At 43.0% G+C, this 25,525-nt stretch overlaps 1 protein-coding gene across 5 annotated transcripts in view; it reads left to right on the top strand.

Annotated features, from left to right (window-relative positions):
• SLC12A3 (solute carrier family 12 member 3) overlaps nucleotides 1-25,525 on the top strand; it is a 757,364-nt gene that overhangs the window by 263,739 nt on the left and 468,100 nt on the right. For all 5 annotated transcript variants that reach the window (XM_033941365.1, XM_033941364.1, XM_033941363.1 and 2 more), the window contains one exon: nucleotides 8,904-8,988. In XM_033941365.1, the coding sequence (XP_033797256.1) occupies nucleotides 8,904-8,988 (85 nt within the window). The remainder of the gene's footprint in view (nucleotides 1-8,903; nucleotides 8,989-25,525) is intronic.

The raw sequence follows: 25,525 nt of genomic DNA, 5'->3' as shown, positions 1-25,525 counted from the left end.
ACTGCTCCTGCTCATATTTAAAACCAGACTCATAAGTTAGTCAATTAAATAGGAGAGTTTGTAATTCCTTATTCCTCTTCTAGAACTTTAAGATCCAATTCTCAAAATCTTCTTGTAATCCCCTCCATTTGTGAAATCTTCTACGACACTATGCATAAATCAGTTTTCTCTGTTATGGCTCCGACACTATGGAACGCGATGCCCAACAAACTCAGACAAGAATCATCATTATCGTTATTCAAATCCAAACTTCAAACTTTCCTATTTCAAGACGCTTTCAATATGGGTTAACATTTCTTACTTTATGATGAAATACAAAAGAGATTTCTTCTCTGTGTCTCTTTCTCCCTTAATTTTATTATAACTTTATTTCCCTTCCCTAGCTTCCCTATATTTCCTGTTAGTCAAGTCTGTTTATCTCCCCCCAAATACTTTAGACTATGTATTCTTTTTAAACTTTTATTGTATTTACCTATTGTAAACTATCTAGATACTTGGGATAGACGGTATAACAAGAAATTAATAAACTTGGAAACTTTGCTTCTGTCTGCTTTACTTCATCAGTCAGTGAATGCTTCATAGCTTCAAGATTGTCAGCAGGAACACTTCATTTTAACTGTCTGCAGATCCTGCAGCAAACATGTAAAAAGTAAAGGGTCATGAACTTGATATACCACCTTTTTTGTGGTACAACCAAAGTGGTTTACATACCATATTTTTCGCTCCATAATACGCATCAGATCATAAGACACCCTAGATTTAGAGAAGGAAAACAAGAAAAAAAACATTCTGAACCAAATTCTCCCTTTCAGGCTCTGCACCCAATCACCCCTCCCTGCCAGGCTCTGTCCCCTGTCCCCCCTCTAGTAGTCTAGTGGTAGGTTGGGACAGGGCACAGGGCAGGCAGGCCTAGTGACAGGCAGGAAGGCAGGCAGGGCCCCTCCATCCGGTACTTTTTTAAGCTTATAATTATCCATACAATTACCCAGATATTTCAAGAACAAATGTATCTTTAGATGTCTCCTAAATTCCACATATGAATTAGAAAGCTTGATCAGATGTTCCAGATCCTTGCCCCAAAATGCCGCTTGGTATGATAAAAGACATTGATGATGTTTTTTAAATTTATATATTTAGGGGTTAAGCCAAACATCACCTTGAAACAGAAACAACCAAACTTGAACCTCACCCGCGCCTCCACTGGCAACCAATGCAGTTTCCGGTAAGAAGATGTCACATGGTCAAACTTCTTCAACCCAAAAATCAATCTGACCGCCGCATTCTGAACCATGCACAGTCACTGCATATTCCTCTGAGAATTTGCCAAATAGGCAATATTACAGTAGTCAAGCTGACTAAGGTCTCCTTTTACTAAGCCGCTTTAGGGCTTTAACATGCGGAATAGCATTGAGCTGGCGCTAGTTCTAGAAGCGTAGCGTGCAGTGTAGCACACGATAATTTCCTGTGTGCGCTAGCGCACCTTAGTAAAAAAAAGCCCTAAGTATAGGAGACTGCACCAAAATTCTGAGTGATGAAACATCAAAATATGCCCTAATAGATCAAAGCTTCCAAAGGGTAAAGAAGCCTTTTCTAACCAAAGAGTCTTCATAGTCAGGTCTTGATTCAGTATTATTCCCAATATCTTAATGGTTGATTGAACAGGGTAGCTAAATTTATTTATGATCAAAGATGTCTTAGTATCATATGGACGTGGAGAAGCCACAAAAAAAATTTGTTTTTCCTGAGTTAAGTTTTACTCTGTTACTCTGTAATTTTTATTAATCTGTACATCGCTTAGAATTCAGATTAAGCGATTAATCAAATGTAATAATAAACTTGAAACTTGAATTTAAATTCAATCATCCACTATTCCATTAAATCTACTACTTCTGTTGCCATAGGGACTACTTCTGAAAGAGAATTAGCAAATGGGATGATGATCGTAAAATCATCCACATAGCTAAACAATTTTACCCACATGTCAAACAGCCGAGCACCCAATGAGGACATGTAGACATTAAAAAGCAATGGGGATAATGATGAACCCTGGGGAACACCAGATGAATTATTCAAAATATCTGATAACTCATCCTGGAATCGAACCTGATAAAGTACGAAACATAAAAAAGCCCTGAAACCATTCTAACACCTCTCCTCCGATACCGATTGATCCACGCATTGCAACAACTTCTCATGGTCCACCAAATCAAAAGCAGAACTCGTGCCAAACTGCATAATCAAGGCACTAAGACCCTTGCTAAATAGAGTACATAGATTGACCAAAATAACCACAATTACTGTTTCAGTACTAAACATAGGTCTAATACCCAACTGAGATTCATTTAAGAGAGAAATGATCAATATGATCCAATAATTGGCTCCCTTTTTTCTGTTTCCATGCATTATAACATGTCCTTATATTCTTTCATTCTATGGCTTTGTTGTTGAAACTGGTCCTGAGTTTTTACCATGTGGCACACTACCCGGAATGCAATGGCTAAAAGTCCCAGGACTATATAGCAAACCAACCACTGGACTTGATCACTAGATTATATAATAGGTGTGAGATATTGCTTTTATATGAAGCCCTCAGATTCCTGCGCTGTTCAGTGGTCACACTGATACAGCTATTTGCAGATATGGCAGTTTTTCTTTCATCGGGCTTTCATATATACTGCATATATTCTATGACTAAAATCTTAAAGTAAACCATACTCTATAATTTATATGAAAACTGTGTCCAGAAAAGCGACACTTATCTTTTAACTTGTCGCTTGTTCTGTAACTTGAACAGCTGGCCTGACAGGACCCGTTTCGCCAACTACTGGCTTCTTCAGGGGTCTGTGTGTTCAGGCTACAAAAAAATATATAATAAAATATTCAATTACATGCTTCCTATTTCACAACAACCTTATAGTGAATAATTTTAAACAAACGGTACTCACTGTGAACAGCTTGAACTGCAGTATACAGATCAAAAAATGGCACCGGCAAACTGCTGACTCTACGCATATGCTTATATTCAAAGTTTATGACATCATCATTTGACCTGCACTTAAAAGTAACTATAATTAAATTAATACCAGCCTAATGCCGATGCGATCCACACAGTGTGTAACTTGAACTCTCTATATGTGCAGCATATTTCACAAAACTATCGGTGCAGCAGTAACTAGATATAAAGACTCAAAAAAAATGCCTACCATTCTATGGATCAAATCAGTTGGTGGCACTAAATTACTATATAGCATTCATTTCCTATAATATAAACAAAGTTAGATCTGAATCTCAGAATCTAGCTGACTACAATGCTATATTGATCCTCAGATGCACCACTCCACGTTCAAACTTTATCACAACGTTAAGCTTAATGTGCAAAATCTTCCCTGGATCAATTTCATCTAAATATTTACTTATACTCCTATAATTTTTAAAATTTTTAAATTTTATACCATTTTAATATTTCAAAAGTGTTGAATAATTTAAAGAATACTTATAAAGTGAACTTAGCTTTTAATTTGTGGTCATTGTAGGGACATCTTTTGCCGACATGTTTCGCGATGAAACACTTTATCAATGCCATCCGTATTGACCACTAGTTTTTATCTTTAAGTTTGAACGTGGAGTGGTGCATCTGAGGATCAATATAGCATTATAGTCAGCTAGATTCTGAGATTCGGATCTAACTTTGTTTACACCATTCTATGGAGGCATTTAAGCCTGCTGGTTTTACAATACCTAAAGTGAAAATCCAGCGGCTTTCCTTTTGATGTGATTTCTTCTGTCTGTCTCCTCCTTTCTGTTGTGGATCAACCCTATCTATGCAAAAGCACTTCAGGTTGGTGAATTTAAGTTTTAATTGGACACAATGTTCTACTAGAGGAGCCATTGTTTTTTCTTTCTTCAGGTTAGATTTATGCTCTGATAATCTCACTCTAAATGAACGTGTGGACATGCCAACATACCATTTATTACATGGATATCCACAATAAATATGCATGAGATAGATTTGCATCTCAAGGAGGCAGTGCATGCAAATCCATCTCATACATATTCATTGTGGATATCCTGAAAACCTGACCTGGCTCCGGCTCTCGAGGACCGGAATTGCCTACCCCTGCCCTAGCCAAAGACCCAATCCAGGAACCCGAGTCCTGAAGCAGAGAATGAAAAGTAAAATCATGCTCCTGTGGGTGAGCGTGTCTCCATAAGTCCACCAACTCCCACTGAGAGATCAAAGAAAGAAAGTGTTCCCTCTCCTTAGAAGCCGAGGAACCCTGTGTGGCTGTGTTGTCCAAAGTCACATGGGGTGTCAAATTAAATCCCCGCCAATCAGCAAGAGACTGTCTGCAGAACAGCCCAACACCTCACTCATCTGAACGAAAAATGCCCCTTGGCCCACATTTGGGGCATATATATTTGCTAATGTATAAATTTGTCACCCGCAGCAGCAAATAATGCCCCTCAGGGTCACAGATCACACTGTGGACCTCCCCAGGAAAAGAGGAAGCCAACAGAATCCCCATTCCCTGAGTTTTCTTGTTTTCCTGAATATTAGAAGCAAAATACATAATAAGGAATTTAGGGTTATGCATTAAATATTCATGTCTAGATAACAAATGTGTTTCTTGAAGAAAAACTATATTAGCCCTGTCACACCTGTGCCCCCAAAGAGCATAACGGGCAGTCAGGTAGTGACACGTTGCTCTAATCTGGTGTGGTCCCCCTGGAACTAGGGGAGCCTCTCAAGATTTTTACCCCTAGGCAACAGCCTAGCACTGCTCTTTCAAAGATCTTTCAAAGAATACCATTTAGTCAGAATGGCCTTAATGAAGAAATATAAACTTTATTTGGCCGCTGGCCTCAAAATCATAATCCAACACAGGTTTCAACGTGAGCATGAAAATATAACCAAAAGATAAGGCTCCTCAAACAAACTTTAACTCTATTGCCAGCTCTGGACTTTAGAAGGCAAATTATATACAGTCCTCTTCACCAGGGTCTAAGGTTAGGCATACTTTATGCAAGGAAAAGAATACAATCATATAGTTTAAATGCTTCACTGTTTTACAGTAGCTGAAATAAGCAGCTCCCTATTCCTGAGCTGCAGGATGGGAGTTTATGGCAGTGATTATAGACCAGCACTACTGGGCTGCTGGCATATGTAACCATGAGAATGAGACAGAACAATTTACACTTCTGTGCAGCAAGTTCTTTAGCATGGCACACAGACAGCTTTGTAGCATTTAGGCAGGAGACAGCAAATACTGGTTCTCAAAGATGAACTCAATCCAAAACTGGGGATGGTTTCTAACAGATAAAACATAGCAGTTTTACACTCAGAGATTTCCAATACGTTTCTTAGAAGCATGCAGGCTAAATGCAATTAACAGGCTGCTATATTAACAGCTAACAGCTGGTATCCTCACACGGAGTTCTGTGTACAGTAAATCAAAGTAGCCAACAGGCTGAGATTCCTGCCCAGTGTTTGGCTCAATTTAATCACTGTTTTATGCAGTGAAGGATACTGTCCCTTTGCTTAAAGCACAGAGAAAAAATGTTGAAAACATTACAGTCCAAAATTATCCTCTCTGGTAGCCCACACAGTCTGCTTACCAGAGGAAAAAAAAAACCAGCCATGAAAAACATCCAATAGACTCACGTTTGTTTCAAGCCACTTCCATTTGCTCTAGCCAAACCTCAGCTGTAGCACTGTTGTCCTGCACTATCATAGCCTCACCCGACTCTGAGGACAACAATCCTGAAGGAAGTTTCCTTCAGCTGGCTCCTCTTTCATTTCCCAGTCAGGGCTGCCTGCCTGGTCTGGGGTAAGCTCAGTCCCATTCTGAGCCTCCTGTCTCTCCACCGTCCTGTCCCCTGCTCTCTGCTGAGCCTCGCTTTAAGCTGAGGAAAAAACCCACACCCCCTTGGCTTCAGTGGGGCGAAGGGCTTTCATTCCTCAGCCTGGGACGTTTCTCTGAGGGAAACTGTCTGTCTGTTTTCTTCCTTACAGGAACTGGATAATAGTAGTGCATAGATTTCCTGTTTTCTTTGACACTGCCTTAGGTATGGCAAACCTTTCCTGTTCTGCCTCAGTCTCATCTTCACTGCTCATAGGGTAGTCAGCTAAATTACTGTCATGGGCTCTGACCTGGTCTGCCCTTCTGCACTAGGGTTTTTATGATTTTCTATATTTCCCTGTGATAAACCTTGGGATTGCTGTAGGTTTGTCACAACCCATAGGCGCTGCAGTTCCCTATACAGTAAATGACGCTTATTGGGCACATTCAGCCATTAACATTGAAAGTCACACAATGGAACAAAAACTGCCCAAGATCAGCAGGACCCCATACCTCAGCAGAAAAGGGTGAAAGCTAACAGAACTAGAACCAACCACCCCCCACCCACACCATGGAGGAAGAACACACAAAATCTCAAAAACCCTGAAAAGCCTGACAGCCATATTACCATCTAACCAGAACCTTCCCCCACCTATTCCATTCCCCCTGCCCAACACAGTAGTGGACAATCCCAGAGAGAGGGAGGCACTGAGAACTCGCGCCCCCCACCAACCAAAGAAATAACCCACCTTGAAGGATATCCAAAACCATATCCCCATTCTCACATCACCATAAAACAAAATATCTAGCATACCCCAAAGCCCCATCCCAAACACACCGCCATGAAGCGAGCCATAGTCCCGAAGGGAGCGTAACAAACCAAAACAACAATAAAGAAAAAACAATCAGGCCTCTTATTCAACAGACTGCAGTCCAGGTAGCCAGGGACTAAATAGGCCAGAGCCCAAAATGGAGTTCCAGGTCACACAAAAAAAACAAAGCAAAAAAAGACAATTAAACAGAGTCTCCAGGCTGAGCACCCTCAGAAGGATGGTGGGCTGGGGCCTAGCTCTGCAGTCGACCCCGGCCCCTAGTAGCTCGCTGCCATCTCAATTGAGGTCTCCTCTTGCCCAAAAGACAATAAGCAGGAACCCCACCTCAGCAGATGAAATCGGGGCACCAAAATCCACCCCAGGGAAGAATCCTCAAGGAGCGCATGGTTTGCAACACTCCATCAAGATGAAATAAGAGGGTGAAGGGATGACACCAACGATAGTGAATCACCTTATCACGGAGATGGAGTAAGACAGGTCTCAAGTCCGCTCTCCTCCACAGAGTAACTGCCGCCAGGCCATTATAAAGCTCTATATCCTGATTTTCCCAGCAAAGTGAAGGCTGCAATCGTGCTTTCTGCATGACCACTTCCTTGATTGTAAAATCCTGAAAACAGGCGATGATGTTGTGGGGCCTGTTGTCACATGGTTTTTGCAAGGCTCTATGTGCCCGATCAAGGTGTATATCATCTGGGGACACCTCCGATGCACCCTCAGAAAGCAGGAAGCTAGCAATCCATCTAACCACTGCAGCACAGTCCATAAAGTCCACCGATTCAGGAAGGCTGCGGATCTGGATGTTGGACTGCTGACTGCGGTTTTCTAGGTCTTCAGTCTTATCGATGAGATACAGCTGGGTTGGCAGGTAATCCTCATGTAAGGTGTCTAATCGGGTAATATCTGCTTGTTGTTCCTCTATACGGCCCTCAGATTCATCCACCCATCTCCCCAAATCCGTGATTTCCCTATGGAGGTCCAATGCTAAGGCGGTTAAATCAGCACGAACGGCCCAAAGATCAATTTGGATCTCCTGAAACATGTCCCGGAGTTCGGAAATGGTGTCCTCTGAAGAAGGAGCCACTAGTGCACCAGTCGCTTGGCCTGCACGTGATTTCGGGCTATCTCTTGCATGTGTTTGATACACATAATCTTTAATGGTGTGTTTTCCCAATTGGGCCATCCCGGGTATGAGGTGATGCACCACACCAGCGCCGAGAAGGGGAAGCAAAAGAGAATCACTAACCACAGGGCAGGACGCCAATAATAGCTGAAAAACAGGTGAGGTGCACAGAGCCCAATGTTCAAGCGGCCATCTTGGATGATGATGTCAGCGCCCTCCCAATTTATTTAAAAAGTAGATCATAAATTCTGGAAAATCTGTGATTTCATCTCTAGAATAGAGATTCTCAGCTTTCTCCTGCCTGGATTATCTAGTGCTCTATGTTGAGGACAGAAAAGTAGGGGGTGATTTTTTGTGGAAACTGGGGAGAGGGCAGGGGAATGCTGGGCCATGAGGTCTTCACTGGTATTCCAAAGGATAATTGTCATTACTGACTAGGTCATGGTAGGTAAGTTCCATGCAATGAGTGTCCAGTTAATATCAGAAATCCAAGGTAAAGGTAACATCAGGAGTAGAATTTCAAGATAAAACCAAAGTCAGTTACCAAGAATCAACAGAGAACTATAGCTGTAATGGTAACAAAGAACTGTAGCTGTAACGGTAAATATCTTCTGATATTCGGCTGGCAGTGGTCATTGTTTTAAATGCTTACCACCACCAGCTGAAATAGGCCCCCATATTCAGTGCTGGTATCTATTTGGTACCAGTACTGCATATAAGGGCTCTGTGCAGGCTCTGGACATGACCTAAATTCAAATGGCCAAGTGCAATATCAGCTGGCTGCCCAGTTTACTAACCAGGCAAGAAGACTGAATATTGGCTGCACTTTTTTGCCAGTGCTGCTACCAAAGTCCATTCCCTCCCAAGAGCATCTCCCCTCCTGAACCCCTTCCATACGTGATCGTAGCCCTCCCAAACCCCCTCCCCGACACACTTGATTGTAATACTCCTGAATCCTTCCCCCTCAATCCCAAATCAGCCTGTAGCCCTCTCCCATCTCTTGCTTGGTTAAACTCTTTCAAATATCATCCAGCTTGAGCTTGTGATATTTAAAAAGAAAAATTGATTTTGTTGATTGCAGTATATGATAGTTACTTATTGTTTTGCTAGGATCCTGCTGTTGCTATTCCAAAAGGCACCCTAATGGCTATCTTCTGGACATCAATATCCTACCTAGCAATATCGGCCACAATTGGTAAGTGGTAATCATTATTAGCAACTAATATTATAAAATGGTTAAGAAAAATCAACACTCTGATTTGACAGATATTGTCATGTGACTACACCCAACTCTTATTTGGTTTGCAATAAAGGGGTAATTAAGTATTTAAAGCAGTTTTCAGATGTCAAGAACGTTTTAGATGCAGAAAAGGGTTCTTATACAATTACAAAGGTGTATACACATGTAAAAAGTAGACACCCAGGAACACAACAGCTCTTTTATGCAGTATGGCCAGGATTCACAAACAAGTAGACTTATGTTAGGCACCAGCAGGCGCCTAATGTAAGTGGTTTATGTGTCACGATAATTGGTTGTGCCTTGAAACCCAGTTAACCCCTCATTTAAAAAAAAAAAAAGCTATTGCTATTGTAGCGTGGCCGGCCCTCGAGGCTTGCGGTAACCGGCCCACGCTTAAAATATTCTCCCAGCGTGCTTCCCCAAGAGGGAGGAAGACCCTGTTGTGGATAAGCTATCCTGTATTCAACACAATATGGCTTCACACAGGTAGGTTTCAAAAGAAAGAACTCAAATTTATTGTCCATCCGAACAGGTCCAAACAAAAATGCATGAAAAGAAACAGTCTCAAAAAGTCATGGCAATAATAGTGCAAACAAAATAATACTGTGTTTACCAGCCTGGTCTGGTTAATTCACTCAAAGTTCTTTTACTAATGTCCCAGGTATAACAGAGTCTCTGGCAGTCTTTAACTCCCAAAAGTCTTCCTTGCAAATTGAAATGCAAACTATGGCACACTACAATGTGCAGCACTGCTCTTTCAAATGCAGTGGCAGAAGACTGGCGGATTTGCAAAAACGGCTCCTTGTTGCAAAGAGCAAATAACCCGCAAACCCTCCGTTAAGGTGTTGGGCAAATCCTGCCCCAGCCTTCAGGATATTCCCACTCTATGAAAGAAATTGCTGAAGTTCTTTCACAGGAGCCATCTTGGCAACAAGGAAAAAAAAACTTCCAATCAAAGCAAACACTTTGCTAGCATACATCCCTTAGCTAGCATGCTCAAGGAAAATCCTTATTGTCCCAGAAGAAATGGCAACATTCAAAAATAAACCAAAAAGAAAAGTTCACCTCAAAGCACGCTATGCCAAACAGCGTGCATGATTAAATCAACTAACATCCATTTCTTCACTCAGTCCCACCTCTGGTAAAGCACTCCATTCCATTGCTTCATGTTCTGGGCTTACCAGGATTGTTCCTTCTGACTCTGTGTCCAGCATTTCAACATCCTTGGGCTCTGGAGGAATTGGAGGCTCCTTCCACCTGAGAGTTTCTCCTGTTTCTCCCCTTCTCCTGGACAGCCAGCTTTCCAAATGCTGCAAAGCTGCTATATCAAGCCCAGTCCTACTCAGGGGCCGGACTTCTTTCAGCTGAGGCTGCCCTCTACCCTGTTTAGCCAGCCTCTTACAAAATGGAGGATTTAAAGTTTTCACCAGGATATGTTCTAAAGCAGGTCTGAACACAGCCTGTGCTTCCTGGTCCTGTTCCTGCCTATGTCACAACCCCAGCCCTAAAGCTAGGCTTGTGCCAGGTAAGGCTTTGTCTAAACCTAGCCTAGCCTTAAAGAGGGCCAACCAGTGTGACAGGCTAGACTCCAGTAAGAAGGAAAGCTCTGCATTCCCATTTAAAACCCAGTCTACAAAACCCTGGGGAGGTGAGGATTCTGAGGGGAACAGCCTGGAACAGCCCCAACACAATGACACTAGCTCAGCTAACACACAGCTGCAGGGCTTAATGAGAAGCACTGTGAAACCTAAGCAGAAGCTTCAGGTTGCCCTGCCCTCTCAAAGAATGGGGCGTGGTCGCCTCAGTGCTCTGGAGGCAGCACTAAGGAGGAAGCAGGCAGTCTGCCCTGGGTCAGCCCAGGAAGGAGGTTGTCAGGATAGCTCTACTGAACCTCAGCCTTGCCTAGATGTTGAAATGCTTGATGCAGCCCCTGTCTCTGAAGCCAACCAGTTAGCTGAACCAGAGTCCATGGAATTTGGGGACTATAGCATGGATACAGAACCTTGTGCTATGGAGGAAAGCTAAGTACAATGGTTTTGCTTGGTTGTGCTTTAGTTTGTGAACTGTTTGAGTTTGTTTATTGGAACTCGTTTGCACCTGTGTGAATCCAGTGAGCAGTGCTGGGCTCACTGCATGGTGCCTGAAGTGGAAAACTTTAACCCAGTTTATTTTGCTGAACAATTTTGGTTTTGTGTTTGCCTCTGAACCTTAAGGGAAACTGCAATTTGAAACTTTAGGCAGGGGTGATAGTTTGGGGAGAATCCACACAAGATCCTTGGGAGGGATTGTGGGGCCATTTGTGGCATTCTGTTTAAACACAGATTTAAATTAGTGGATTCTGCTACTCCCCCTCCCCCACCAACTACTGCTGAGTTGGTTGGGGGCCAGGCCTGCCTCAATCCAGGCCTGGGCGCAACACTTTCATTCCTGAAAGGAAGTGTTATAACTTTATTCTTGCCTGCTTGCTAAGGCAGACTCATTAAGACTGATCTATTACAGTTTAAGGAACTACTCACCTGTGATACTTGGAAAGAAGGTGTGGGGGTGTTTGTTTTAACAACCCAGTTTTTTTGTTCCTGTTTGCTTTTGTCCATGGAGTAAATGGATTAAAACCTGTGCAGGATTTTGTGAAGTCAATAAATTAAGACTTTATTTTTTTGCTTTTGAACTTCTTTGATCCTGACTCTTTTATATTTCTTGAGTGACTGAGAAACCAGCAGGACTTCCAACTTCTACTGGAAGCACATGAGACGCCAGTTATTCTGGGCGCTGACCGGGGCCATTGTATAAAGCGGCACCGGCAGTGTTACACCTAACAGGGACAACGTGGTTAGCCCGGACCAGTTTCAGGGGATGTTTTTTATGATTCTTCCCTGGCACAAGGCCGGCCTTGGGCTCGGGTTTGTGACACTATGCAGCCTCTAGGACCAGTGTCTAGGTCCCTGGCAGCTAGCGGCACATGGTGACACTGAAGCCTGGAAGTGAGCATGTTTAGGGGCGCTGCCGGACTTCAGCATCACTATGCGCCACTGGCCACGATTTTGACAGGATCCTAGGTACCAGAAATGTAGGCCTGTTAAACCCTTGCTTACATTTCTGGTGTCTAGGATCCCTGCTCACCGTGTTTCTGGAAGTGGCACCTATCTATTGCATTTTCATGTTTTTATATGTCAGTGTATAATAAATTATCTCCAGAACATCTGTATCCACAATTTTTTGTTTTTGTTTTCATCGGTGGATTGTTTTCACTGTGGATTATTGGGTCTTCCCATTTTTCTTTGCTGTGCTGCCTATCTATGATTGCCTATAAGTATACTGTTGTATTAAGATAGCCCAATGCTGTTTATGACGTCTATGTAATATACACCATCAATCCACAACGGCATATAATAAACTTCAAAGTGCCTAATTTCTAAGCAATCTTTCTTTTTTCAGATAATACATTTCTAAGTCCCTCTATGGTCTTCAGTTCCAGCCAACCACCAGCCAAATTATTTGAAGGCTTGTTTCTCTTTCTGGCTTTTATTCATCATTAGACCTTAGTTTTTTAAAGTGCTTGTGCTCTATACTCTATGTTTTGTGCAAATCAATAAACTTTTTCTTATACAACTTTAAAACTAATGGGGCTCATAATCAAAAAAAATAAACGTCTAAAAAGTAGACTAAATGGGTACTTAGACGATTAAAAAGCCTGATCGTCCAAGTACCCAGAATCAAAGCTGGTTTTAGACGTATCTAAAACCAGCTTAGGCCTTTCCCCTGCCTCTAAACGCATAGAGTGAAAAGAGGCATTTTTAGAGGAGGGGAAAGGGCGGGAGGTGGGCCGACCTACACCTAGGCATGCAGCAGGTATAACCAAACATTTTGACAGGTTGCCTAGTTGGCACTTATATGTTTTGACTTAGACCAAGTCAAAATAGGTCTAAGTGCCGAAAAAGGGGCCGCTGAGCTGATCGCTGCAGCTCAGCGGCCCCTGCAACCTGCCTATCACCTACTGAAACTATCGATGGTTGATCACCCACCCCCCTTCGAACCTCGGCACATCAGGGTGAGAATCGCGGCAAGGCATCTCCCCTGCCAGCGATCCTCACCCTGAAGTGCCGCGGTTCGGAGGAGGGTGGGTGATCACCATCACGGCAGGAGAGATGAGTCATCTCACCTGCAGCAATCAGCCCACCCCCGTGACTCGATCTGGGCAAGAGGGAGCCCAAGCCCTCTTGCCCGGCGGCAACCCCCCGCCGATAACGATTGGGCAAGAGGAAGCCCAAGCCCTCCTGCACAGGTGAACCCCCTACCCCCACCCTCACTAAGATACAGGCACGAGGGAATCCAGGCTCTCCTGCCCTCGATGCACCCCCTCCCACGAATGACCCCCTCGAACCCCTGATTGGCCCCCTCCCGCTGACCCGCAAGACCCCCTTGACCTCTCGATTCCTCTGACCCCCCACAATCCCCCTCCCCGTATCTTAAATTAGTTGGACGGACGGACGGGTGCCAAGCCCATCCGTCCGGCAGGCCAGCCATCCCTTGAATGGCTAGCCTTAGGGCCTGATTGGCCCAGGTGGCTCAAACACCGCCCACAGCTGGGGCCTGAGGCGCCTGGACCAACCTGAATAGGCCCAGTAGCATTAGGCCCCTCCTGTGGGCGGGGCCTTAGGCACATGGGCCCATCCGGTCAATAAACTTATACTTGTACTTATTCAATATACTTATACTCGTACTTATTTTATAAAGACACATAGGGCCAGATTCAATAAATAAGTAGCCTAATGGTTAGTGCAGTGTGCTGAGAACTTAGGAAACAGAGTTAAATTTCCAATGCAGCTCCTTGTGACTTTGGGCAAGTCATTTTATCCTCCTGTGGTAACCTGAGTGAGGGCGCGCTGTGGAGCCAGATAAGATATAGAAACATAGAAACATAGAAGATGATGGCAGAAAAGGGCTACAGCCCATCAAGTCTGCCCACTCTGCTTACCCACCCCCTGTCTATGCCCTAATGATCCAATTTCCTTATCTTGACCCTCGTAGGGATCCCACATGGGTATCCCATTTATTCTTAAAGTCTGGCATGCTGTCTGCCTCGATCACCTGCACTGGAAGCTTGTTCCAATGATCAACCACTCTCTCTGTGAAGCAATACTTTCTGGTGTCGCCATGAAATTTTCCGCCCCTGAGTTTGAGCGGGTGGCCGAGGGTCCCTTGAGAAAGAAAATATCATCTTCCACTTCGACACGTCCCGTGAGGTACTTAAATGTTTCAATCGTGTCTCCCCTCTCCCTACGTTCCTCGAGAGTGTAGAGCTGCAATTTGTTCAGTCTCTCTTCGTACGCGAGACCCTTGAGCCCCAAGATCATCCTGGTGGCCGTCCGCTGAACCGATTCAATTCTGCGCACATCTTTACTGTAATATGGCCTCCAGAATTGCACACAGTACTCCACATGAGGTCTCACCATGGCCCTATACAACGGCATTATGACTTCAGGCTTTCAGCTGACGAAACTTCTATTGATACAACCCAATATCTGCCTTGCCTTAGATGAAGCCTTCTCCACTTGATTGGCAGTTTTCATGTCTGCACTGATGATTACTCCTAAATCTCGTTTTGCTGAAGTCCTAGTTAAAGTTTCTCCGTTCAAGAAGTACGTCCTGCATAGACATTTCTTAGCATTGAAGCCTAGCTGCCAGGTTGAGGACCAACTTTCCAATGTAAGCAGGTCCTGCGCCATATAATTCTGTAAACTGCATTCACTTACTATATTACATAAGCCACACACACTCAGCAAATTACAGTGGAAGCAAATAATATTTATTAAAGGTGTCCATTATGGGCTCCTGTTCACAGGCAGGGAGGAAACAATACTCAAAGCTAGTTCTATAAACATAACATGAGGAAAATGTGGCATCCTGTTTCAAACCCTGTGCTGCTCCTTGTGACCCTAGGCAAGTTACTTAATCTTCCACTGCCCCAGATATATTAGATAAACTGTGAGCCCACCAAGATAGATAGGGAAAAATGTTTGAGTATCTTGATTTATAACCGGTTTTGAGCCTTTTGGGAGGACGAGCTAAAATATTGAATAAATAAATAAAATAGCAGTGTCCTCAGGTGGTCTACTTTTGCAAGGCCACAACATAAGAACATAAGAATTGTCACTGCTGAGTCAGACCAGTGGTCCATCATGCCCAGCAGTCCACTCATGCGGCGGCCCTCTGGCCTAAGACCAGCACCCTAACTGAGACTAGCCCTACCAGCGCACGTTCTTGTTCAACAGAAACTTGTCTAACTTTGTCTTGAATCCTTGGAGGGTGTTTTCCCCTATAAGAGCCTCTGGAAGGGCGTTCCAGCTTTCTACCACTCTCTGGGTGAAGAAGAACTTCCTTACGTTTGTATGGAATCTATCCCCGTTTAACTTTAGAGAGTGCCCTCTTGTTCTTCCTACCTTGGAGAGGGTGAACAACCTGTCCTTATCTACTAAGTCTATCCCCTTCAGTACCTTTAATGTTTCGATCATGTCCCCTCTCAATCGCCTCTGTTCGAGAGAGAAGAGGCCCAGTTTCTCTAATCTTTCGCTGTACGGCAGCTCCTCCAGCCCCTTAACCTTCTTCAGGTACGGTGACCAGTGCTGGACGCAGTACTCCAGGTGAGGGCGTACCATGGCCCGGTACAGCGGCATGATAACCTTCTCTGATCTGTTCATGATCCCCTTCTTTATCATTCCTAGCATTCTGTTTGCCCTTTTTGCTGCCGCCGCACATTGTGTGGACGGCTTCATCGACTTGTCGATCAGAACTCCCAAGTCCCTTTCCTGGGAGGTCTCTCCAAGTACCGCCCCGGACATCCTGTATTTGTGCATGAGATTTTGTTACCGACATGCATCACTTTACACTTATCCATGTTGAACCTCATCTGCCATGTCGATGCCCATTCCTCGAGCTTGATTATGTCACGTTGCAGATCTTTGCAATCCCCCTGCGTTTTTACTACTCTGAATAACTTCGTATCATCCGCAAATTTAATCACCTCGCTCGTCGTACCTATGTCCAGATCATTTATAAAGATGTTAAAGAGCACGGATCCAAGCACTGAGCCCTGCGGCACCCCACATACTTGAATGTCTCTCAGCTCAGCAGCAACTCTTACTGGTCTCTGGCCTGGACCATGCATAATGTGACCATTTATTATTTTTCATCAAAACCGGACATCTATTCATTTTCAGTCCCGCCCAACCCGCCCTAGCCCCACCCCTAATCCCGCCCTAGCCCTGCCCCAGCCCCGCCCCCATTTTTTCCATTCATTTTTTCATGTACACACAATATCTTATTAATTCATAATGGTAACCATAAAATTTAAAAAATCACAAAGCACACTGTACGCAGAGAAAACGTTAATTATCATTTACGAGTTTCAGGTTTTTTTCAAAGATGTCAAGGCAGATGACTTTAAAATATGCAATGTCACCTCAGTAACTATAGAAAAATAGACATATGTAGTGCAAAATATAAACAGCAGATATAAATTCTAAAAGCTAACATATTTTGATCACTAAATTGAAAATAAAATCAATGGATAACTTTTAGTAATCAGTATAGTCTGTCGCTCTTATGCTTCCAGGTGGACTTCCTGGGTCACCAGGCCACTCAGTGATATAAATTAATATCTGAATTTTTAAATAAGAAACCAAAGACTGGTCTGTGGGACATTTGGAGCATTGAGATTAAGCATCAAATTACTGCGTCTCAATGGCCACGAATTTGGGCTTGGAAGATGAGATGTACAGCGTTGGCATCTATGAGACAAACTTGTTTTTTTTGTTACATAGATCATATTAGACCCCAGTTCATTTACAAAAGTTAGATAGCTCAAAGTCTAATAGATGCTGGCACTGTTATCTTAAAGCTGGAACACTAGATCATTTATTATATTATTGTCCGTTGATTCTCAGTTTTTGGAAATCCATTTGGGGCCAAGTGAATAATTTAATGGAAAATCCGGTGGCATTATCATACGACAATATATTATTTGGTACTTCAATGAGAGTTAAGAGTCGGATTTCTTCTAATAACAAACTTTTACTCATTATGTCAGGGGTTGTCATACAGCATATCACAAAAAACTGGAAAAATTGGGACAGGCTGAGTTACACTTTTTAGTGGAATTCATTATGTCATATCTTTAAAATGAAACATGTAATAGCTATTTAGGAGGGGCATTTTAAAAAATTTAGTGTTGTTTGGGAGCCATTAACAAAATACTGTAAAGAATTAATATTATTTTCTTCCCTTTGATTATGCACTTCCAAGGTAGGGGGGTTGGGGAGGGGAGGGGTACTTCTTGTTTGGGTTCTTTAAATTGCAGATAATTGTTGGGCAGGGAGGAGGAGGGGTAATTGAGCTACATATGTTTTGAGAGAATATTAAGTGTTGTTTTAAAGTGTAAAAGGTGGTTATTATGTATTACACTTTTTGTAAGTTTTAAAATGGAATAAAGATTCATTAAAAAATTTAAAAAGACAAATAGACAAATATAGTGCAAAATATAAATTCTCAAAACTAACACATTTTGATCACTAAATTGAAAATAAAATCATTTTTCCTACCTTTTTGTATGGTGATTTCATGAGTCTCTGGTTGCACTTCCTTCTTACTGTGCATCCAATATTTCTTTCTTTCTTTCTTATCCAACATTTCTTTCACAATCCAGCCCCTTCCCCTTTAGGTCCAGATCTCTCTTTTTGCCCTCTCCAGATCCAGTGGCAATACTCCTTTGTACCTTTGTTCCAGGTCTCCCTCCTCTGTTATGATCTTGCATCTCTCTGTTCTTCCTTAGGATCTTTCCCCCTCTGTCTGAACCTCTCATAGTCCTGCATCTGCCTCCTGTCTTTCTCCTTTGGTCCAGGCTTTCCTTTTCTAGTCTTTCTTCTGCTTACAACCCCCTCCCTTTCTCTGCATCTTTCTCTCCTTCCTTCCTCCTTCCCTCCTTCCTATGTCCCCTCTCTCTGCCTTCCAGCCTGTGTCCCACTCCCTCCCCCAAAGCCAGCCAACCTCCCTGCCGGGCTGAATATGAGAAAGCTCAGCAACAAACAGCCTGCCTGTCTGTCTGCTTCCCTCCCCCGAAGCCAGCCAGCCTCCCTCCCTCCCTGCCGCGCTGAATATGAGAAAGCTTAGCAACCAACAGCCTGCCTGTCTGTCTGCCTCCCTCCTTCTGAAGCCTTCCTCCCTCCATACGAAGCATACTGCTGATTCTTCTGCTCCCCCCTGGTCCGCCGCTGCCTGCTGCTATTTCCTGCCCATCACAACAACCACAGGAAAGGCATGTCCAGGTGCCAGCCCAGAAGCCTTCTCCCCGACGTCAATTTTGACGTTGGAAAGGAAGTTCCGGGCCAGCCAGGTAGCTGTTGTTGCGGCGGCAGATGGGGAAGCATGGAGAGAGCCCATTATCCCGCGATTGCATGTCCTGTTGTCCCCATACAAAGCTTTGGGACGCTGTCTCTGAAAACGAGACATTTTGGCATCCCGAAGCTGTGCGTGGGGACAACGGGACAAGGGATCTTCAGGGCAGCTCCATTGCCATCAGGAGCTGCCCCACTGACATAGCCTACCACCGCAGGGAACATATCGGGCCGGTGTGGGAGATGAGCTCCGCCTCCCGACAACCCTAGCAACGCAGTTCTTTGGAACTGTACTCTCTTCAGGGCAGCTCCATTGCCAGCGGGAACTGCCCCACCGACACAGCCTACCGCAGCAGGGAACAGATCGTGCCAGTGTGGGAGATGAGCTCCGCCTCCCGACATCCCTAATGGTACGGATCTTTTGAATTGCACACTCTTCATCCCACCACCCTACCTTCCTATCTCCACTCTCTCTATCTTACACACACAAAAATACAAAACAAAAACAAACAAACAAAAAAATACCATCTCCTACAGGCACCACTTAAGATCATCAACCCATCAAAATGAAATTCCCACTCACCCAAATTCTCCCAATTATTTGCCTTTCCAGCCTAGCAGCTATGCACAGCGCATCCTCCAGCAAAAGCCTCCACCCCTCATGGCACCCCAACAACAGAGCTCCAGACCCCTTGATTCCCCCCTCCCCATTTTCCTTCAAAGAACCTTCAAACCCATCACAACACCATCCCTATACTCTGGAACAAAAACACCAACAATAAAAGACAGAGAAAACAAACCCCTTTCAAACCATCCACCAATCCACAAACCCTTCTCATCCTCATATGGAATTCCACAAGGCTCCATTCTTTCACCTCTTCTCTTTAATATTTTTTGTCCCCATTTTTAAACATTTGCCAATCTATCGGTTTTACTGCTTTCGCTTACACCAATGACATCCAACTATTGCACCCCATTGATCCAGGAAACACAGACGAAATACTGATAATCAACAAGAAATTAGACTCAATAAAAAAATGGCTGAACACCAACAAATTAGCCTTAAATATCAAAAAAACAAAATCTATGCTATTCTCTTGGAAAAAGGACATTTCATTGGACACTGCCTTTGTCTTAGACAACATTCCCTTAGATTCCGATTCTTCGTTAAAAATTTTAGGTATCATCGTGGACGACAAGCTTTCATTTCACGAAAATATAGGGAATACAGTTAAATCATGTTTCTATAAATTACGTATGATACGTTCTATATCCAAGTTCCTTAAACCTAAGTCTATCAACATATTGATTCATTCGTTGATTATTTCCAAAATCGATTACTGCAATTCCATTTTTTTTAATATACCGCAAAAAGAAAAAAGGAGGCTTCAAATCATCCAAACTACTGCAATCAAACTAATTTACAATGCAAAAAAATTTGACCATGTCACCCCTCTGCTGATAGACTCTCAAAATATTACTGCTAGTTTTTAAATCTATGATCTATAATGAACCTCAGTTCATTACTAGAATGCTCATTCCATACAACGTTTCATGGACCCTCCGATCAGCTTCAAACAATCTGTTAACAGTTCCATCTTTAAAAATAATTGGAACTAGAAGACAAGACATGTTTTCAATTATTGCCCCTACCTTATAGAACTCTATGCCCCAGTACATTAGAGACATAAAGGACCTCATTTCCTTTAAAAGTGCTTTAAAAACTTATTTTTTCAAGGATGCTTTTAATATATGACTCTCAGATTTATAATTTTAGACCCTAGGTCTTATATCCCACAATTTTTTTATTTTTTTTTTTATTTTTCCCCTTCCTTGAGTTATTTTTCCCTTTAATGTATATTTTCTTCTACAAATATATTGTAACTTTCCCCCTTAACCCTCACGGTTCATGTATGATAACCCAGTATGTTTTTTATTTAAAGTCAGTGTATTTGTATTTTACTTGAATTGTACATCGCTTAGATATTCAATAAGCGATTTATCAAGCACTAATAAAACTTGAAACTTGAAACAGTAAAACAATCAACCGGATCAAAACACAGAAAAACCTTTACCCCCATCCACTGTATGTATGCCAACACAAGATCGGTAGTAAACAAGCTATTCCTCCTGAATGATCTAATCTCAACCAACAACCTAGACCTCTCATTCATAGTAGAAACATGGCTAAAGGACCTAGATAGCCCAGAACTACCCCACCTCTGCCCTCAAGGGTACAACATACTACAATTCCCTAGATGTACCCTGCCAACTTTTAAATTAATGCCAAATGGACCCCAACACCATGGACAGACCACTACCTACTAAACTTCTGCTTAAATTTCACAACTGAGAACCTGAACAACAAGGCCACAAAGGAAGTGAAACTCGTGTTAGGAAGACCAGACATTTCTGGAACTTAGTTGAGAATACCCTAACCCCCCTTCAGACTGCACTACAACTATGCTAATGAGCTGGAACCAAGCCATTACCAACGCATTGGACGCACTCACCCCATCCACCCTCGAAAACAAAACAAAACCATAACTCTCCCTGGTTCACCGAATCTCTGAGATCAGATAAACAACTATGCAGGCATCTGGAAAGAAAATTGCGAAAAAGCGGAACACTAGAACACAGAACACTATGGCGAGAGGCAATAAACAAATACAAATCCAACATATCGGAGGCCAAAAAGTACTACGCCAGCAAATTAGGCACCAAAACGCTGGATAACAAGAAACTATTTCACCTGGTGCGACAGCTCACAACCCCACCGGCTCAAGAACCAAAAGGACAACCCAACAAAATCAGCGCTCAGGATCTAGCAGACTTCTTTCTCAACAAAATCAAAACTGTACAATCAGAGGTAGCCAAATCAATCCCCACCGAGACACATATTCTCAGTGCATCTCAACACACCCTTGAACCCACCAAAGCAGACCAAATCTGGACCTCATTCTCCAACTTGTCCATCCCTGACACAAAAAAACTACTCTCCAAACTATCCGTGTGCTGCAGCTCCCTAGACAACTGTCCCTCTTACCTTCTCACTGCTATTCCTGAACAAATCACCACCTGTATCACTAATCTACTCAATAGCTCCCTAAACCAAGGCCTCTTGCCAAAGATAATGGGAAAGATAGCCCTCACCCTGATATCAAAATCACCAAAGGAAGATCCCCTCTTTGGCTTCAAGTTATAGACCTATCACCGGCATACCCATTTTCACAAATATCATTGAGACCCACGTGAGTAAACAACTCACAATTTACATGGAGCAACACTCATGCCTCCACCAATCCATATTTGGATCCCGTCAACAACACAACACAGAGCTTCTCCTCCTCACCTTAATCACAAAAACCAAACAACTGCTCTGCACAGGACGTCAAGCAATACTCCTCCAATTTGAAATTTCAGCAGCCTTCGATTCATCATCTACTACTAACAAAACTATCAGAAATAGGCATAACAGGCACAGTGCTAAAATGGTTCTCAGATTTCCTACATAACAGAGAACATATCATTAATAAGAGCGGAGAGACCTCCAAACCCTGGAAAGCCTTCAATGGTGTGACACAAGGCTCTCCACTCTCCCCCATTTTATTCAATCTCTTCATGAGCTCTCTAGGTAACATCAAATTCAAAGATGAAAGCATAATGTCCTACGCAGATGACATTTTTCTCCTTATTCCCACAACTAAAAATCAATTGGACGTATCCAACAAAATCTCACACAATATAGAAAGAATCCAAAATTGGGCAACAACCAACAAACAAACTAAACAAAACTAAAACCAAAGTTCTATACTTCCACACGGCCCAGCAAACAGCACCACCAAGCATCACCCTTTGATCAGGGAAAATCCTCTACATAGACGAGTTCTCCAAAATCCTAGGTTGCATACTGGACTCCACTCTAACCATGGAACCTCAAATATCTAGTCTCCGAAAGAAATCCCTCTACACCCTGAGACAACTAAGACTAATCAGACCGTACTTTCACCAACACCACTTTGCCTTAATCGTACAACTGATGATCCTACCACAACTGGACTACTGCAACTCCATCTACATGGGAATCAACACTGCTCTAATTCACAAAATGCAACTCATCCAAACACTGCCGTAAGACTTATCTTCAACCTGAGAAAATACGACTCAGTCACAACCTAGAGGGATATGGGTGACTAAAATTACACCAGATGTACACCTGGCTGGCCCTCCGCGTGTGCGGATCGCTGGACTTGATGGACCGAAGGTCTGATCCGGAAATGGCAGTTCTTATGTTCATCAAACAATTGCACTGGCTACCCATCCCATCATGAATAACATTCAAAATATCTTGCATCATTCATCGCACACTTTATGGAAACTCTGATGCCCCACTCATCCAGCTCTTCTCAAAAGCGTGGTCTACTTCTTGCAGAACCCTCAACCAGATGCTACTAAATCTCCCATCCACAAAAGATCTTCACTACAAACGAGTTTTCCATTCCATGCTTACCTTTCTAGGAGTAAAAACTTGGAATGGCCTTACAGAAATGACAAGAACTGAACATTGCCACACCATCTTCCGAAGAAAACTGAAAACCTGTCTGTTTCAAGTTTCAAGTTTTCAAGTTTTAATAAAATTTTGATTAATCGCTTTATCTAGATTCAAAGCGATATACATCATAATAAAATTACATTGTTAAAATTTTTACTATAATAGATAAAACAAACTAGACTTTAGACAAATGCGACGAACTGGAAACATGAGGAATTAGGGGGAGAATTTACATTGTATTAAAAGTCTGGAGAGACATATAAGGAAAGGACATGAGGAAGGGTAGGGTGATTGGAAAAAAAGAAAAAATTTTTTAAAAATTAATTTATAAAAGCATCATTGAAAAGAAAAGTTTTCAATTTACTTTTGAATTTTTCTATATTGGTTTCCTCTCTTAGATAAATAGGAAAAGAATTCCAATTTTGGGGAGCAATAACGGAGAACATATACTGGCGGCGTGTATTTATTATTTTTAAAGATGGGATAGATAATAAATGTTGTTCTGTAGATCTTAAAGTTCTGTTGGTGGTGTAAGGTATTAACAATTTGTGAATGAAAGCTGGTGTTTTAAACATAAGGGATTTGAAAGTAAGCAGACCAAGTTTGTATATTATTCTGTGGGCTACTGGTAGCCAATGAGCTTCTTTAAGAAGGGGCGTTACATGGTCAAATTTTTTAGCTTTACAAATAAGTTTTATGGATGTGTTTTGTATCATTTGTAATCGTTTAATTTCCTTTTGTGCTGTTCCTATAAGCAACGCATTACAATAGTCTATTTTTGAAATGACAAGAGAATGAATAAGAATGTTCAACACTTAATCTCCTTTACCGTCTCCTCTCCTCTTTTCCTCCCCTTTCCCTTTCCCTCCCACCTCCACTTCCTCTCTTTTCTCTCTCCCTACCTATCCACCTCCCCACTCTTCCTCCTCTCCTCCCTCCCGCCCCATTCTCTCCCCTCTTGCCTCTCTTTAAAGTCACCTTGAGCCTGTATAGGTATGAGCGACGCATAATAGAAGATTAGATTAGATTACCCATGGATCCAGAGTTACCAGCTCAGTCTTTAACAAGCACACAAGGCTGGCCTGCAGCCGACCAGGTCAAAATACAAAATTTTCAAGGTTTCATGTTAAACTTGGCCTACCTGGATGTTGGTGATGCAGTTTTTCAGTTTCAAGGTAGAGGCATCTGTGGTGGGCCTCCTTAATCGAGCTCTGTGCCAGTCTTTTATACATCCTGGACCATGTCCTCCTGGCTCCAGCCTTCTCATGTCATTTTCCCTATGAGCATGATAAAGGGTTTTAAAGGTGGCCTGACACTGAGGGAGTGTTCTTATGATGGATGTGGCAGTGTCTTCTAGAATCCCTCACACTTAGGGTTATCAGATGTCTAGATTATCCCAGACATGTCTTCTTTTTGAGGACTGTGTCAGAGGTCCAGGCGGATTTTCAATTTAACAACTTTTGTCCGAGGAAACCGGACATCTAGTAATCCTACAGCAGCTCAACCTATCCAGAGTCTTTCTCCTCCCCTTCATGCACCAATTTGGAGTTCTCCTTCCCCCCTCCTCCCCCTCCGCACACCTATCCAGAGTCATGTTGCCTCTCCAGCCCCCTCCCCCCATCGTGTACCTATCTGGAGTCCTCCTCCCTCCTTCCGCTTCCCGCAGAATCCTGTGCTTGCTCATCCGGCGCTTTTGTAACTCTTCAGCCGTCTTCAGTGTCAGTGAACTAAACTTGCTGCCTTTGAAGACCCAGAAGATTTCTCTCTGCAGAGAAAAAACTTCCGGGTTGCTTAAGACAGCATGTTGAGTTTACTGACACTGACGACTGCCGAAGGGTTAGAGCAGTGCCAGGTGAGAAAGCACAGGATCTGGGGGGAGGGGGGAGAGAGATGCTGGACCATGGGAATGGGGAGGAAAGGGAAGGAAAGATGCCCTAGACCTCCAGGGGAAGAAAGGGAAGGGACAGATGGAAATACCAGACCATGGGAGGAGGGGAAGGGGTAGAAAGAAATACCAGGGAAAGGAAGGAAGGTGAAGAAGGGAAAAACAGAAAGATGCCAGACCACAAAGTGAGGAGAAGGGAAAGGAAGGAGGGGATAGAGCTGCCAGACTATGGGATAGAGAGGATAAAGATCCCAGACAATAAGAGGGGGAAAGAGGAAGACAGATGTCAGACTATAAGAGAGGGAGGAGATGGTACACAGGGATGGAGGGGAAGGGGAGATAGAGGAAGGACATGGTGCACAGAGATGTGAGAGGTGGGAAAGGAGAAGGAGAGAGTGAGGGAGGAGATGGTACATAGGGATAGGAGGAGTGGTGAAGGTAAAAAAAGGAAGAAATGCTGGTATAGATAGATGGGAATAAGGGAGAAGAAAGAGGAAGATGGTACACATGGATAGATGGGAAGACAAGACATGGCAAAGTAGATAGATTTGAGGAGGAAGCAGAAAAATGGAAAAAGTTGAATGTTAAAAGTTAATGCCAAAGATGAATACAGGGCAGAAAATGAAGAAGAGAATAACAGCAATTGGCTGGATCTATGAAAAGCGT

The sequence above is a fragment of the Geotrypetes seraphini genome, chromosome 4 (assembly GCF_902459505.1).
Source record: "Geotrypetes seraphini chromosome 4, aGeoSer1.1, whole genome shotgun sequence".
In the NCBI taxonomy this organism is placed as follows: Eukaryota; Metazoa; Chordata; class Amphibia; order Gymnophiona; family Dermophiidae; genus Geotrypetes; species Geotrypetes seraphini.
This window is presented reverse-complemented; position numbering and strand designations above follow the sequence as displayed.